This window comes from Pollicipes pollicipes, unplaced genomic scaffold (assembly GCF_011947565.3).
Source record: "Pollicipes pollicipes isolate AB1234 unplaced genomic scaffold, Ppol_2.1 Scaffold_2555;HRSCAF=2994_pilon_pilon_pilon, whole genome shotgun sequence".
Lineage (NCBI taxonomy): Eukaryota > Metazoa > Arthropoda > Thecostraca > Pollicipedomorpha > Pollicipedidae > Pollicipes > Pollicipes pollicipes.
This window is the reverse complement of record NW_023596136.1, coordinates 32,427,383-32,444,235: the sequence shown is the minus strand read 5'-3', so window position 1 is coordinate 32,444,235 and position 16,853 is coordinate 32,427,383. Positions and strand designations below refer to the sequence as shown.

The 16,853-nt window shown below is 53.4% G+C and overlaps 2 protein-coding genes across 13 annotated transcripts in view; one reads left to right on the top strand and one right to left on the bottom strand.

Moving 5' to 3' along the window:
• The window catches only part of LOC119110707 (fasciclin-3), a 63,121-nt gene that overhangs the window by 13,111 nt on the left and 33,157 nt on the right, over positions 1–16,853 (bottom strand). The gene's annotated exons all lie outside the window — the stretch shown is intronic.
• On the top strand, positions 825–16,418 carry LOC119110739 (fasciclin-3; the record flags this gene model as incomplete). Of its 7 annotated transcripts, none has more annotated exon segments than XM_037234677.1 (9): positions 825–985; positions 2,018–2,183; positions 2,815–3,144; positions 3,978–4,171; positions 4,747–4,921; positions 5,905–6,015; positions 11,152–11,179; positions 11,808–11,937; positions 14,897–16,418. In XM_037234677.1, coding segments are annotated over 9 exon segments (1,478 nt in total), but the record flags the coding sequence as incomplete, so codon positions are not given.

Here is a 16,853-nt window from a genome sequence, read left to right as displayed (position 1 = left end):
CTCAAGCGAGTCGAATAGGGTGCTTTTTGGTTATGGCTGTGGTTTATTTGTGCACGTTTCACGGAGTCATGGGAGCCCAGTGGTCGCAACACCTGGCTGGAAGCTCTAGGCGGCCACACGTTTGCAACAGATGTTGGTAATACACTGTGGGCCGCTGTCGTATCGAGTCAGTACACTCTGGCAACCCTCCAAGATCTAAGCTATTAAGTCTCATTTTAAAGCGCGTGTCTCTAGAGGGGCAAGACCGGCAAGAGGGGACTAAAGGTTCAACTAATGTTTGCAAGATAACTTGCCACACTACAGCGTATTTGGACCTAACCCGACAAACATAGCTGCCAGAGCATTCCAAAAAGTGCAGTCTGTTTAGTCGGTGAAGGATGCCACAATGTAAACCGAGTACATCACGCGTACTATTACGATGCTTGACACGCAGCTGACGCCCGCCGGCGTTCATCTAAATACAAATGCAATTTGCACTGCCTTCCCAGCTCGCAATCGGTTTTGCCGTGACAATTATCAGATTGATGCGCTTTGTCTCGTTACCGCAGTTACTTTCTAAATTGAATGATCCTCAAACGTACTGTATTGAGGCGAGATAACAGCCAGGCCTACAAAGTTAAGCCCCATATGTGTGATGCGATGCCATACTTTGCGAGTCAGAGCTTCCTTCGCCATCGTCTCCTGAGTGAAGCTGGCCCAAGCCGACGACAGGATATTTGTCTTACGCTCTAACGCTCCTAGGACGCTGTGCTGACACTACCCGACCTGACCTGCCTTGACCCGATTTGACATGACCTGACCAGAGCGTGTCATCTGGCCTACAGGAGTATGCGGACAGCTGTTCAGCGTTCAGCCGCGGGCGGAGAACGTGGCCCGTCTGGGGGACTCGGTGACCCTGGAGTGCATCACCCGCGAGGAGGTCAACTGTGCCTGGAAATTGGAGGACGCCCCAGGCCTGAGCGCCACTGGGTTTATCAACGTCAACGTGAGCCAGCTCGCTGCCCGCACGGCGCACTGTGGGCTTTTCAGTCGTAACGTCTTGTTTGAAACCAAAATGCAACTCTATGGGATAATTTTCTGACGGAGATATGTGTGTTATGGGACACAAGGGCTGCACAGATGCTGGATGTGTGCTTCAGGGACATCTGAAGCTTTAAAGCGCATGGTTTTTGAAGGTTAGAACTTTGAGTATCGCTGGATATTTGCAAAGGAAAACTGGACGTCATCTCGGAAAATAGGAACTGGTCTCGTGCATGTGTTGTCTTGTCCGTTGGCGGCTGGGATGTGCTATGGGGTATAGCTAACATGGTATGCAATGAAGGTTGAAATTTTTGGGGTCGCGTGGTCGAGTCCCAGCCCTTTTCCCAGCGTCTACACACTGGGTACAGACAATGAGCGTCACCGATGTTTTTGGGTATGCCTAGCATGCGAATGACTATAGTATATCAATTGGCCATCGAAATTGTTCCGCACAGGCTTCGAACACAGTGGTCGAGTGTGCACTGACTCGACTTTCCGCGGACATTGTCATCAAAAGACTGTTGTCGGGTCCGACATGTCATCGCCCATTGAGTTGATGAGACGTAAATACAACATAACTTCCCTGATCAGTTACAGGCAGCGGAGTTATTTTCATTTATAAAGTTACAGGCAGCGGAAGTATTTTCATTTATGGGGTGGTTTAAGCAACTGCGCTGAACCCTGACGTAGTGAGGGCGGGGGGGGGGGGGGACTGAAGTCCTCACGAGACTGCGCGTAGCCGGCCGCGCCTCTGGTCACCCTCTTTGGGAAGGAGCAGGGCGTTTTAGATGTGTTTGTGCAGCTAGCGCTTGAGTTCGCTTCTTGCGCTTGGTGTATCACTTTGAATTGAAATTGTCACCAACTAGCTTTGTGTGACAACAGCGTTCCAACACACGGCCCATGATATCGATATCCCGCATGGCTATCACCGGGATTTGTGCTGCTCTCGCCGGCGAAGCCTCGCCATTGTGCCGACGTCATCGTTCCCTTGCTGAAGGTGCCCGCTGAGCTGGGCATCAAGGCGCGCGACCCGACCAGCCGGACCGACTGCACCATCATCATCGAGAGCGTCACGAGCGACCACAACGGCAAATACCTGTGTTCTCCGTTCACTGCGGCTGGTGGCCAGGAGGACGCCGAGTTCGCTGAAGTCATCATTGCTCGTGAGTCTTGTTCGTCGCGAGATGCGGTCGCTTGACCACCGTTATGCGCTAGTAGTCCATGGCGAAGGGAGATGGATCATTATTTTGTTGTCAACACAGACATTGCAGTCCTTCCTTCGAATGTCGTCGCAGGCGTCGGTTTGCATAGACTGGCTTGCTGTTGCGATTCGTTTACTTTAGACTTCGACAAGCATCCCGTGAAATGGTATGCGCCGTCGTATAGCTGTGTTGGGCGCCGGCGATGGTCAGTTCAAATAATTTGACACCAGTCATGTGTCGTGGCTGTTCGGACCTGTGCTCACTTCTGGTGCTCGTGCACCAGCTTCGAGCCGGGGTCCACATCTCGTGCTCGAGTTTCATGTGGCGGGTCGCGGCCCGTATTTCATGTGATTCTGCCACGTGCCGTGCCCCACACAACACCCCCCACGTTCTGTTTCCCGTGTGATGTCTGCCACATCCCGTGCCTCGTGTGACACCCGCCACAGCTCGTGTGATGCCCGCCACGGCACGTGCCTCCGCCACAGCTCGTGTGGGGCTGCCACGTGCCGTGTCCCGCGTGGTGGCCGAGACGCCCCGTGCGCCGCCCCGGTCTCGTTCCCTGTGTGACGCCCGCCTCGCGCCCACGCTGCAGAGAAGCCGGTGGCTGTGGAGTTCAGCGGCGAGCACGCCGGCCATTCCGAGCTCCTGGCCAGCGCCGATGAGCCGGCTTCGATCACCTGCGAGGCGCGCGACGCCAGGCCCAAAGCTGAACTGCTCTGGTACCTGGACGACGTCGAGCTGTTCGAGGGCGTCACGGTCGAGGACGAGGTGGACCCCGGCTCGAAGCTGGTCACCAGCCGGTCGACGCTGACGTACCAGTTCAGCCGCGAGGACGATGGCGCCGGGCTTCGCTGCGCCGCCCGCCACCCGGGATACGACGAGCAGGACAACCAGGAGGTCTCGATCAACATCATGGTGCAGTGTGAGTCGGCGAGCTGCTGTGCTGGAGCATTGGCACGGCAGGAGGGAGTATCGGTGCTGCGCCGGGATTCGCGCTCATCACATTTTTGGGTATTTGAATTCTGGTTTTCTATATAATACTGGAGATAACGTTCATTGTTTGGTGTTTAATTGGCGTCACGAGCTGGTACCACACATATTTAGTAGCTATGGTGCAGTTCTCCAACTCAGTTGTAAGGTGGTGAAGGCTCCAGCCTCGCTCCCCGAAAGTTGATACGAAAGTGGGTTAGATTCAAGAAGAGACTAACTTTGGGGCGTTTTTGTAGGTTTCTCATCTTCCCCTCCTGAGATGCTCTCCATATCGATATACTTGACTGGTATTTATATTAATTTTCATTGTCATGCTTAGTTACATTATTGTTATCTTTATTAGATTTGTTACTTTTTTAGTTAGCTTTTAGTATTTATTTCTACAGTCATTTATATACTTCTCATTTTTGATGCTGATATATATATATATATATATATATATATATATATATATATATGTGCATGTGTGTGTGTGTGTGTGCATATGCAAATCTAAATCAATGACTTATAATATACTTATGTAGTAGGCCACCCGTCAGTAACCACCATAACGAGCCTGCGAACTTACGTGAATAATCCAACAGCAGCCAGGCATTGGCAATGACCTGGCGCATGCTCTGAAAGGCTGAGTCCCGCCTGCTTCAAGTGCGATAGCGCGCGCCATAACTGCGTGCATCCCACCCCGTGGCCCAGTTTTCCCGGCTGACCAGGCCTTTCGCCGACTGATCTGACCTGACCTGACTGATCGATCGCTGGCACCGGCAGACGCTCCGTACCGTCCGGAGGGCGACTTGGGCACGCTGTACGGCTTCACGCAGGACCAGGAGGGCACCGTAACCGTTAACTTCACCTCCAACCCCCGCCCCACCGTCATGGCCTGGACGGTGGAGGGCGGCCGCACGATCGCCGCCGGCGAGCAGACTGAGGACGGCCGCTTCAGCTCTGGAGTCCTCGAAGAGGTGCGGATGGGGCTGGGGTGTCGCGAGCGTGGCGGGGCGGCGGCGGCGGTGGCGGCGGCCAGCCGCCGCCGCCGCCTCCGCTGGAGCCCGGTCGGAGGGCAAGGCTGGGTGGGCTGGTGGGCGGCACGAGGCTGGAGAGTGTATGCTCCGCTGGCGGGAGACGTGGAGCTCCGTAGCGGGTCTTTTGGAGGGTTAGCGCTTCTGCGAGCGGCGCTGAAAATTGTGGGCTTGAAGTGGTTATGTGCCATGTCGAAGATTTTGGAAGCAGCAGTGACCAATACGCCTCTGGTACCCCGCTCTTTCCGAGTTCGTTTAGCACGATACCGTCATGCTTGTGCGCGTGTGATCTGGATGTGGGCAGAGATTGGTACATCTACGCTGCACTGCTGTCGCTGGCGCCGCCTGCCATCAGCAGCCACCAGTATGGGCCAGACTAGCTGAATACCATGCCACTTTCATTGGGCGAAGCTGAGTGACGGTTGGCCTCCGCACAAATCAGCCACGTAGCGCCATCTGTGGCCTGCGCTTGCGAACCGTGGCCGCATGGCCGGTCTCACCCTCGCCCTCCGCCGCAGGTGAACCCGGCCGAGCACCAGTACGCGCTGACGCTCACCATCATGCCGGTGGTGCAGAGCGATCAGGACGTGCCGTTCCAGCTGCGGCTGGCCAACGCTATCGGCGAGTCCACGCTGGACTTCCGTATGGGGACCGGCGCGCCGCCGCCGCCGCCGCCTCAGCCGGCCGCGGAAGGTAACGGCCCAACGGCCGACGCTGACGGCGCCGGCCGCCCCAACAGCGACGCCCACAATGGCAAGGATGAGTTCCCGGCGGCCGGGCGCGCGCCCGCGCCGCCCTCTGTAGACCGCCCCCTGGTGGGCAGCCTGCCTGCGGGGCGGGCCGGGCTGCTGGCCCGCGGGATGCGCTGGACCGCGGGCTGCACTGGCTGCTGGAGGCGGGAGGCCTGCGCTGGCCGCTGCTGGGAGGGCAGCTGCTGCAGCCGCGCGAGCCGCACCAGCACGGCAGAATGCGCTGGTGACGTGGGGGCCTGCCTGTCGATATGAATGAGCCCACCACAGCCTGGACTGCGGGCTTGAGCGAGGCGGGTTGGCTAGGACGAGTATGACGGCGCCCCAGTGACCGGCATGCAGCCACAGCGGCGCCAGAAAGCGAGCGCAGAAGCAAGCGCAGTGGTGCCACCGTGGCGCCGTCAGTCCTCCGATGGTCTGAACAAAACCACACGCGGTGCATCCCCGAACCGAGCTTTCGACTTGTCGCAGACTGGTATATCGCGTTCTCTTGGACGAGAGTGGTTATCCGCTTCTGCCGAGTGCGTGCGAGCTTGAGTGGCCATCTGAGGTACGTTCGCTTGGTGGCGCGCTTGACTCTCTCGTGGACTCTCCGTGGACTCTTCCGTCACTATCGGCTTTATAGTGGACCCTTAGCTTGCAGAATTAGTAGTGTCGTTAGCGAGTGTTTTCAGTAAGCCCAAGTGCTGGTTGACACATATACTTGGAAGTCCATGGATCTCTCTGCTGTAGCCACAGCGCATGCCCAGCACATTCACGAGCTCACCATAAATCCAAAGCGTGATGTTGGCAGCATGACGTTTTAGTCGATCAGTAGACATGCTGCAGACGAGACTACTTAGCCGAGCCGTCTGCTGCTGTTCGCGCGCCGCACGGACGGTGCTGATGTCCGGCGTGATGTTCTAACGCGTCCATCGGCGATTCCAGGGTCGCTGGACGGAGGCGCCATCGCCGGCATCATCGTCGCTTTGGTCCTCCTACTGCTGATCATCGGCGTCGTGGTCTTCGGACGTAGCCGTGGCAAGTGGTGTTTCGCCGGTGAGTCGCGCTCGGAGGATCGCCCAGCAAGCTATGGTTCCAACTCCGTCCCCTAGGTTCGCTAGCAGCGGCCCGGATATGGACCATGTGGACCGTGGATTCTAGATCCGATTTAACCAAGTGCCTGGAATTATGAAGACCATATTTTAACGTCTGTGGCGCATTTGGCGCATGAACTGTTTGGTGGGTGACGGTTGCGCAGTATTTATTTTTTATTTGGCAGATTACGCCTGTTTTCTCGACCACAAACGCAGGTAGCTGCAATATCGTTCGGCCATCCAAATGGATCATTCGCGTGGCGGCCGTGAACAACGGGTGTCTGACATTTGGAACTGACGGGGATCTGATTCATTGCTGGTGTTCTCGGTATCGTGGCGCCTGTATAGTTGTAGCTGCAGCCTACGGTATTACCTGTGCGGTGCGTTCCGAACGTGCGATGGTGTTACGCTGCTTGCGACGACCAATTAACCATCTCCCGACCCCGCGTCGGGGTAAATGCGATGTAACCAAAATGCTGCTCAGGTAGCGAGCTTGCCAGGCCTCATATCGTCCGGCTTCGCTCTGTGTGCAGCCTATAGTTGTATGCGACCTTTCGTAGCAAGGCATATAAAGTGCTACGCAATCTGCGATGAATTTGCCTCCACCATCTGACCTGACAGCATCGATCCTTTTCTCTCTTCAACACGCCATCTTATAGATTAACCGTAAGCCATCTTTAGCATCGTGAACAGAGGCGCAACCAGCGGAAGTTTTGCCGGTCACTGGGTGCATTTTATCCGCATCTACACATCTGTCATCGTCAGATGCTTTGTGTTTGGTCTATCGGCACCAATCTGGTGACGCCGCAGACCTGCTGCTGGCTGCGCCTCTGTCTTTTGTGCACGCTGGTGCAGGTTGTGTCTAGTGTTAACAGCAAGTCTGGTGGCGGTTGGTACTGGGTCAAGTCCATACACTGTGACAGCTGCATGGTAGCTGCATGTCTATCGGAACCACCAACTTTGCTGACATTGCCACCACACCCGGGACTACTTGGCACAAGATATTGGCCCTTCCACATGCTGGTTTTGCCACCCAAAGTTATATGTGGCTATGCCTCTAGTTGTCTCGCTATATCATACACCAACTAGCTGGGGCTTAGCGGTAGACTAACCTTACCATGTGCAACTGCGGTGTGCCCTACTACATTAATATGCATGTTATCACGATTTCCATTGAGTCATTAGACAGCAATCCACTAACAATTTTATGCGGTGTCAAAAGTAAACTAAAACAGTGCATGAACCTATGGAAATCTTTGTTAGATTGTTTTCTTATCATAACTAAACCTGATGGTTTTATATGGTCCCTTGACTCTTTGTTTCACTTGAGCTTGTGAGCGACAAAAATTCATCAAGGCTCTAATGCGTCTGAGCTACAACCTATGAACCCTAGAGGCATGTCTATCTCAAGGAATATTTATGGCTGCACCTGCTGCATTTCTGACAATTACCAACCTTCGTATTCTCCTGCAAGCCTCGAACGCAATCGTCACCACATGCTCATCACATGTTAACATCTACGCTGTCTTAGCACCAGCTTGTCTACACGTAGAGCCTAATCGAGACACGCGAATCGCATTGGTTGGTGTGACGCATGCGTGTTTGATGTGACCTCGCCCGCGCAGTTCGCCGCCGGCTGTCCCTGTAAGCCGGAAACAGCACGTTGAGGCGGTGGTTGTGGCTCCCTATCTCCCTTCTCTGGCGACAGCTTCTCTCTCGATTTCACCGTCAGTAACTCACTAACCCGTGGCAAACGATTTTACCAAAACATCCCCTGACACCCAGTTTACTGCTTCCACAAGGCCTGCCGCCTATCTCTTTGCCCCCTTGAAGATCACCGGTCGGCAGTTTGTGTTTAACGTAGCAACGGGGACCGGCGTGCCCCGAGCGCGTCCTACCAGACGCCTCACCGTGCTGTTTCTGGGCCGACAGCCGGCGGCGGCGGCGGCGCGCGCAAGGAGTGGCGCGCGCACATGGACAGTGAGGCTGGCGAGGGCCAAGACAACCCCGGCCACGAGCAGAAGCCGGACGCCGACGCCGCCGAGCACAGGAACGGCAACGGCAAGACGCCGACCGACACGCCGGTTTGAGTGCGGTCGGAGGCGGCTCGCCTGCGCCTGCCGCCCGCCTGTGATACTCGGGGCGTTCCTGGCCTCTCGGGGACGCCGCCGCCGCGCCGCACGGCTCGCGCCAGCTGCCGCGCCGCGCGGTGGCGTCGCGTCTGGACGGGGGCGAGTGTCGCCTTGCTTTTGTCGCCGTCGTGGCGCGCGGTGCCGTTCTCGAAGGGCGCGCGTTCCGCGGCCGGGTTTTAGTGCGCCGCGCGGGCCGGCCGATGTGTCGGCCGACGACGCGCTTTCGTCGTTGCGAATACCTCACCGCTAGGTCACATTGCGCTGACGTCACACGCCTGACGTCGCTTCCTCTGACGTCTTTCTCTGCGGCGCTGCCCACTCTGACGTCACGCGTCGCATCTGACGTCCACGTCTCGCACGCCGCGAGACCGCGACATCTGTCGAAGACCAGTGACAGTGACGAGGTGCAGTGACCGCTAGCTGTTTGGCTGGCTGCGGGAAGAGCCGTGGACAAAGACGCTTGTGTCGCTGGAGTGTTTTAGTGTCAGCTTATGTTGAATGACGCGAGAGTGGTTGGAGATATAAATACATTGTGACTGGTGACGTAAGATGCTCTGGTGCACGCAGCTTCGTCGCTGACGCATACTTCGACTGCTCCGGCGCCATTGGCTTTTACCTCGTGACTGTTTTATCTTGATCGCCCTGCCTTCAGCGCAGTGTGCGTGCATTCAAAGCTTACCCCGCATGCGGGCTAATGCACCAGTTTGAAGCACAGTAAGGTCACCATGTTTATGGATGATCTTAGGCGTGCCGCTAGCACATGCGCGAGATTTTGGATGTTAAAAAATGCCCACTTGTTCCATCCATGGAGACTCTGAGCAAGGCATGTGGGGTGTGACCGCCGCTAGGTTTTGTAGAGTCTAGCTTACACAGAGCCCCATTTAAATGCATTCCACAGATCGTAATCGAGATAGCAGATTTAGCAGTACAAGCGCGAAGTGCTACCATGAGCTTAATCGCTCATTGGAGACTCGGAAGCGTGGATGTGGATGTCTGCAGATCATCTGAAGCCTTTCCACGCAGCAGGAGCAATCTGAAACTTTTCCGATCGCAAGTAGCTTGTGACGCTATAGGCTGCAGTAAATGAGAAACCTACTGCCCATTCCCCCGCTCTCTAGCCGTGGTAGAAGTGGCGGCATCCCTTGATGGGCACAGTCAACTGATAGGTCTCTGCTTGATGCTAACTTCCGAATGTTGGCTGCGAGAAGTTGTGAAGCGCATTGAGTTCCACATGCAGCTTTACATTCAGTCAAAAGTAACTGTAGTGGTGCTCTTACAAAGCCTGTATCCGCATCGGCATCACTGCCTGCCTACTCTGCGGTGCTCCTGGTGGCCAGCGGGCCACCGAGGAGTTAAAAGCCACCTGCGCTTTTTTGGCACGTCGATAAATCAGTGGATGTCTATCGGCGAAATTTCCAGCAATCTTTGGTGTCGGTTTAAAGTACTTATTAATTTGCTCTACGTCTACTTCATCTTTGGCGCGTAACCTGTGACGGATGCTGATAGAGAATGCGTTTGGATATTTTAGGTGGCACCATTTGCCATCCCCTTAGCTGCCAACGATCAATGCTAAACTTGCCCTGTGGCATACCCTGTAAATTGATTAAACGTTTTCTTATTCTGAAATTTGGTGAATATAAAAGTTGAGGACTTGCGGTCACTACTCTATATCTTCGATTATACGTTGCGGAAAGGGCTCGCAAACATTGTTGAGTGTTGGTGTGTTGCGTTGCATGAGAGTTCTCAATACAATACCGTGTTCCAGGTATACTGACTGGGCCCGTGCACATCTGGCGTTCATTTTTGGCACCGTTCTTCCGCTGAGTGGACTGTTCAGATGCTGTTATTGATCTTTGAACCTGATGTTTAGTGTTGTTTGGTGTCTGAACGAACCTTACTTGGCGTCACCAGGCTTGATCGGACCCACGCAGCATTCGGGTCATTATCATGAATGTTCTTTTTGTGCTATAATACAGACAGTGCCCATTTAGCAAATGCTGATAAAGTTGATTTGACGTTTGAAATGCTTAACTTGCTTGACCTGAGTATTTATTGTGCCTGGATCCCATGGGTGGATTCAGCATACCATAGGATCTCATATTTATGGAATACTGAACTTCCGATTCTGGGATCTTTTGGTGGCTCCAGGCACGCGTGTGCGGCTACGCCAATATGAATTTCAGAGTGTGAAGACCAATGTAGTCTATCCTCACCTGACGTGCCGTCACAAAACTCAACCTACCTCCAGTCTGATGGGATATACAAATCTAAAATGCAATGTTTTCCGGCTTTGAGCGATGGTGGCTCTTCAACACGCACTGCTTTCCAAGCACGAACTCCATGACACTTATCCGGCCTAGAGTGAAGTTGGTTGACTTAAATCGTCAACAAGCATTACGCTCAGCTTGTTGAATCGCTCACAAACAAGTAACCCAAAGCTGCACTGGAAAACATTCAGACGAACACCCAATTGTGTGCACATTTACTAGCGTCGCTTTTCCAGTGTTCGTGATTGTTGGCAGGTCGGATTTTTTTACCATAACTTGTTTGGCTGTAATACAAAATTATGGAAGGTGTTGACTGGTTCTTTTCGTTACACAATGCGCAAGACATATACCTTGTTAGAAGTTTATGGATGGCAATTGATGCGGAACTATTAAGAGATGAATAATCATAGCATAGGCTTATTTCTTCGACTGTTTCGCGCTAATCGCTTGTTTGTTCTTTGCCTGGATCAAAAGAAACACCTCCTTTTTCATTTCCGCACAAAAAATCACCTGAGAAATTATCATTTCTGTTTTTCCGTTTGCTGAGCCGTTTACGCTTCATAGTGCAGGTGTGGTTAAGCAGCAAACGTCATGTCAACCCCTGCTTCGTTTCCACCTATCAGGACGGTCGCATAATGTGCTAAAGTGTCATGTTGAAAGCATCGTCGGGGCTCCTTCTGATGTCTGTTCCTGTTCCAGCGAAACCATCGGACGCCGGGGCCGAGGCGTGAGTACCGCCATATTGAAAACTGGGCGATGCTATGCTTGCTTTACGAACGCTACGGACATGCCTGTCAATGGTGGCCGGTGTGTCAGGATAACTTGGTCTCATAGTTGCGTGGCGACACAAAGTGTATGGCAGATGACTGTTTAAGCTTTAAAGAAGCTACTCAATGCCACCGTGTTCTGTTGTGACTTACATGTGCAAAAGGGCGTCACAAGATGACTGAGCTCGGTTGCGTTACGGTTGGAGTTCAGAACAATGCTGTTGCCCCAGTTGATAGAAGGCCGTCAGCTGTGCTTGCAAGCCTGCACGTGCCCTTTTCTCGATACCAGGCAAAATTTGGTTTGCTTTTCCTACCCTTTCGTTTGTTGTTCTTATGTTTGCACTAATAAACGCTGCAGCAGAAGCCTGTAATAGTCGCTTGGAGTGTTGAGGTCCACGCTGCGCGCTCCTCATTTCGAGGCCGCTAGATGTTGAAGGGGGACAACCGTGACGCAGGTGAGACGTTTGCTTGGCTGGTAGCCGCACGCACTTCATTTTGCTCGGTTGCCTTTTGTCTGGTCGCTGCCGGGTTCAGCTCTGTTCGCACCCACCGCTTGAGGCTGATGCAGGTGACGGCCACTCGTTCCAGTAGTGATACTGAGTCGGCTCACGATGAAAAGACCGATAAACCTGAGAAGAAACCTTTCAAACTGTCCAACCTCTACTCTAGCCTGGTGACCAAGAAGAGGGAGGCCGACGTGGAAATGGCCGACAACAAGGTGAGATGAATGCCTTGGCTCGGCGGTTATGCTGTCAGCACGCCTTCAGTTAACCCGCGTCATTCAGCAGTTGTTCTTTAATCTGCTGATACATGCTTTCCGGTTGGTTGAGTGGGGCACGGATGTCTCACGCGGCCACGTGATTGTGCGGTTTTTATATTTTCTCGAGGGAACGACACGGTCTCTTAAGATTTCTAACTCTTCTGGACCGGTCTTCACGGGCATTGCCTCGAATAACAGCTTTCGATCCGAACAAATATTTTCGGGATGACACATTCCGAAGGCTTCAATAGGACATTTGAGAGGGGATAATGCAGGATGTATGTGAACTGTTAGACTTATGCAAATCAAGTACATCATCCTTCCGATGATTAATTGTTTTTGCGTTTTGTGACGGTGAACCCAAAAATATGTGTGGAAGCCATTTTTACATTTGGTGGTGCAGGGGCTTGATAATGAACGATTGACAAGCACTCGATTTTTCGCTAAACATTGGAATGCAAGAAGTGAGGACCTCTCCTCAACCTCACATTGTAAACCCGCCCGTGTCAATGGACCAGAGCGGGGACGGAGTCTGAAAGGATATGTATTAGGGGAAAAGTACGCTTGATAAAACGTCGACGTGCGTACGAAACCCTAACTACCTATCCTTCCAAGATTTAAGCACCTGGCACCGCCCCTTAGATCTGGCGTATCTCCCTCTCGGGAATTGCAACATTGTGGTATTGTCCGGCACTCCGCTATCGCTGAAAACAACCGGCATGGAATCACGTTCATCCAAAGCATTGTCCTGCTTATGCATGACCCTTTTCCGGCACTTACATCTTTTGCTGGTATCTGCATCATTTTCAAACTTAACATTGCATGTATGAATGGGAGTGGGTGCATGTAGGTGTACAAGACGTTATTGGAGAAATCAAAAATTTCTGATCAATGGAGGACTAAAAAAACATCACCTTAACTTGTCGATGGCCACCACTGAAAAATCGCATATATCTCATGACATTCCTGTCGCGTAGCTGGCTCGGAGCCGGCTTTGGGCAATGAAGGCCATCCAAATATTGGCAGGGTATACCATATTGGTAGTTGGAAGAGTCACAAAGTCGAACATTTTAGCTGGAGCGGCTCGATAATTACCTGAAAAGGCCAGAGTCGTTTGAATAGGGCACCCGTTTTTAAACACAGCCTGTTCATCGACTCCTAAATCTATGGGAATCATTGCTCCGGACCGGTCGTAGGTAAGATGACATTGTTCCCTGGCATTAGCAAATTGAAAAAATGGCAATTGCGACTGCTTCGAACGGTCAGAAAGTGATAAGTTTTGTTTTGTTTTGAATGTTTCATCTTTACAAGCTTGGAATGTCTACACGTACACATCAATGCTATTGGAACGGTTTGTGAGATTTATTAGTCATCTGCAGAACAAGCGTGGCACAGGGTTGTGGCGCATACCTCATCCATGTAACAATACTGGTTACCGTCTGGCGATATCTACAAATACACTTGGCACTTGCTTCAAATATTGGTGGTAGCTTCAGGTAACGGTTTTTTTTACTGGACCCGGGCAACATACACAATGCTGAGCGAGGCCGGTGTAGGGCTGCATTTCTACGGACGCTTTTGCGGATATTTGGGACGGGGCAGAGAACGTTCTCCCAGCCACCCGTGAAATTCGAGAGAAAAACTAAATCCACACCTGTCGGGTCAGTAATCTATTTCGCCCGCGTTTGATGTCTGCATTACCCCAGCAGTATAATAATGTTCCATGCATTATGATTGGTTTGCGGAGTCCGGGTCTTTAGCTATCGAAAAGTACGCCTACGCGCAGTGAAAAAAGTTTCGACCATACTGTTAGATTCTGGATTGTACCGCATGGATCACGTCCATTTAAAAAAAAACATACTCCGCATAAAAGAACATTCAAGCTAAAGGCACTTCCGTTTCCACAGCACAGTTTGCCGCATGGCCGTAGGCGATTTTAGTACACTGTGCAATTAAGGGTATCAGTGCATGCTTCGCTTTTTGGTTCTCCATGCAGTTTTTTTCTGTTCTTTACTTCGATGCACGTAGCAGAACCCTTGCCTCGCACACAACATCGTTGTGGAATTGCGTGTATATTTTCCCGCCTCGTCTGTGCGTCGGCCCGATATCTGTGCCTTGCGCGTTCCCTTCGTCTATATTTTTCTCCAAACACGCGGACCGCACCACGCTGCTTGTCGGACAACTGTCACACGTCGCTGGTATCCTGAAACCCTGCGCTCCACCGCCCGACATTTTGGCAGCGGCGGGCCGGCTCTGACCTTCAGAAATGACCTCTGCGAACGTTGGCTACAGCAAACTGACGTGCGATGGGTTCGGCCAGGGGAGGGGTTCGGTGGCGGCAGGCGTTCTAACTTTGAAACGCAGCGCAATGCAACACACATGTCAGAACCATGCGTCAGTTGGACAACATGCATCCGTAGCGGACCTTTTAGTGTGGTTGTTTACTTTAACCCGCGCAGTTTTCCGAATGTTTGCCCACTTGGGGGCGAGTTTTTTTTAATGTTCTTCGGATTCCCACAACCAACCGTGCCAAGCTCTCCTACACACATTTCGCGGGCGGTCCGATAATTTTAGAACTCATTTGAATCGGATGAGTTTAGGAACCCTCTGCGCCCGCCCCTGTTTGGTTGCGTTCCGTCTACTCAGCTCCTGACCCGATTCAGGGCTCCTGAACCGATTGAGAGCCCCAGAAGCGATACAGCCAAACTTCGCGCCTATTTCTGCGACTGTCTGCACGGAGCTTCTCAGAGGCCTCTGATGGTCCGAAAATTTTAACCACCACCACCCCCCCCCTCCCCCCCCTCCCCCCCCTCCCCCCCCTCCCCCCCTCCCCCCCCCTTCTCTTCATCCGTGCTTCGGCACTGATGTGGGCCGTTCACATGCGGGACCCTCAACGACGCGATGTTTGCCCCGCCAGGACGAGACCAAGGAGCTGACGGCGACCGAGGGCGAGCAGGCGTCGCCGAAGAAGGAGGCGGAAGTGGTGTATGCCGAGCTGGTGCTAAACAAGGACGGCGTGAAGACCGAGGTGCGGCCCAGCCCCGAGAAGACCGAGTACGCCGTCATCGTTGGCACCAAGAAGGAGGAGGGCAAGGAGTGAGGCGGTCAGTGGCGAAGCGGGCGGCACCAGTCGTCCGTCCTGTGTCGCTGCGGCGGCCGCATCCGCGGCCGTCGCCGCCCGCTGGCGGCGGTCACAGACCGGCCGTCGACAGCGTCCGAGAGAGGAACTGACGAGGAGAGTACGGATGTGATGGGACAGTGGGGAGGAAGAGCGTGCGATGTTAGAAGCGTTCGGCTTCGACAGCCTTGACGGCGGCTGCACAGATTGGAGACGGCCCCCGAGTGAGAGGGCGGCGAGCGCCGGAGGGATGGAGTGACGCCACACGTGCACGGGCAGCGGACGGCGCTGTGACCTCTGTGGTGACCTCTGACCTCGGCCTCTGTCGTCAGGCAGCGAGCAGGTTGAGCCAGACTGCTATCGACTGTCAAGCGAGTCCTTGATCCGCCGGTGGCAGCGATTGTGACAGGAAGGCAGGCTAGGTACCGGGCTTGGTGTTGTCGCATTCGAAGAAATGCTTTTTATTAGCCTTCCAGAAGTAAAGGCACAGCTTTTGGTGTGAGCATTTGCTGAAGATGTTTCTTGCCCAGCGATTCTATGACACTTTCGCTTCTTCAAAAAGGAAAAGCTTGGCAGTACAAAACGCTTGTAAAGCATTTAGTGGATATCTCATGCACCTACTTACCGACGCCATTATATATGTTACGTGCTGTCGTCTTTCCATCTCACTCGCGGCATTGCCCCATCGGTGTTATGCTGTGCTTTTTGGCGTTGCCGCTCCCCGGGAAGGCGCTCGTGAGAAGCGGGGGAAAACGTCTGCCGTGGGAGGAGCTGCACTCATGTAATGTACTCTTAGATGGAGATGTACCGCATCATTCAGACGTACGCGTGTGTCTGCGCATACCGCGCCGCGGCAGCTGCTTCTCTTGCGGTCGCGTTGGCGGACACCGCCAGCCGGTGCGTCACGGCGCATGCCCGCCGTGGCCCGGATCCGGCCCCGGCTGTTTTAGCTGTTCGTGAGACGCGTCGTGCGCCCGCTCTGTGCATGATCGTCACCTGTCGCCTGTCTTTGGTGTGTGCCGGACTGTGCTCGTCGCGGGTTCCATTCGCTGTGCCTGCCGGCCCCAGCACTGGTGCGGACGCAGAGGCCGGCCGCAGGGTGGTGGCCTGGTGGGAACCGCCACCACTCGTCGCGTGCGATTATCCGAGTGCGTGGGTTCAACTCTGGAAGTGTCCTTTCGCGTCACTGGCGGTGATATGATTTGCTCTCTTGTCGCTGGACGCTGCGGTGTTTGCTTGCCACATGGCCTTCTTGTGATGGCTCGTACACTGATGATTGCTTTGTAATTTTTGTATCACTCAAATACATTTCTGAGACGTCGTTCGCTGATTGGAAGAACATTAAACATTGGTGCAGTAGAACTACATTGCGAATGCTGCAGGCGGATTTGTGAAAATGCTGGAATCCGAACATTGATATGTTTATTCTCTTTCAAATTGCATATTTGACGCGCCTCAATTCCCATGTAAGAGCCTTGCCAACATGGCAACAGCAACAGCGACGAAGAGATCGATCTTCCCGATCATCATCGGCCGCAAGCATCACCAGCTGTGACGCGTCCCAGTGCGAGGAAGGCATCACCTCAGCATTCGGCGCGCTCTAAAACCCCAATAAATAGCATTGCGAGGAAGAGTTTTCGCTACAGCTGTGCACGTGCGCCACTCACCTCTGCTTTGTGCAACATTGAGGCTTCAGTGCTGGTCAGTGCTGGCATTCAGTCATGCGCCAGCACTGATTGCTGACATTTGTCCAAAT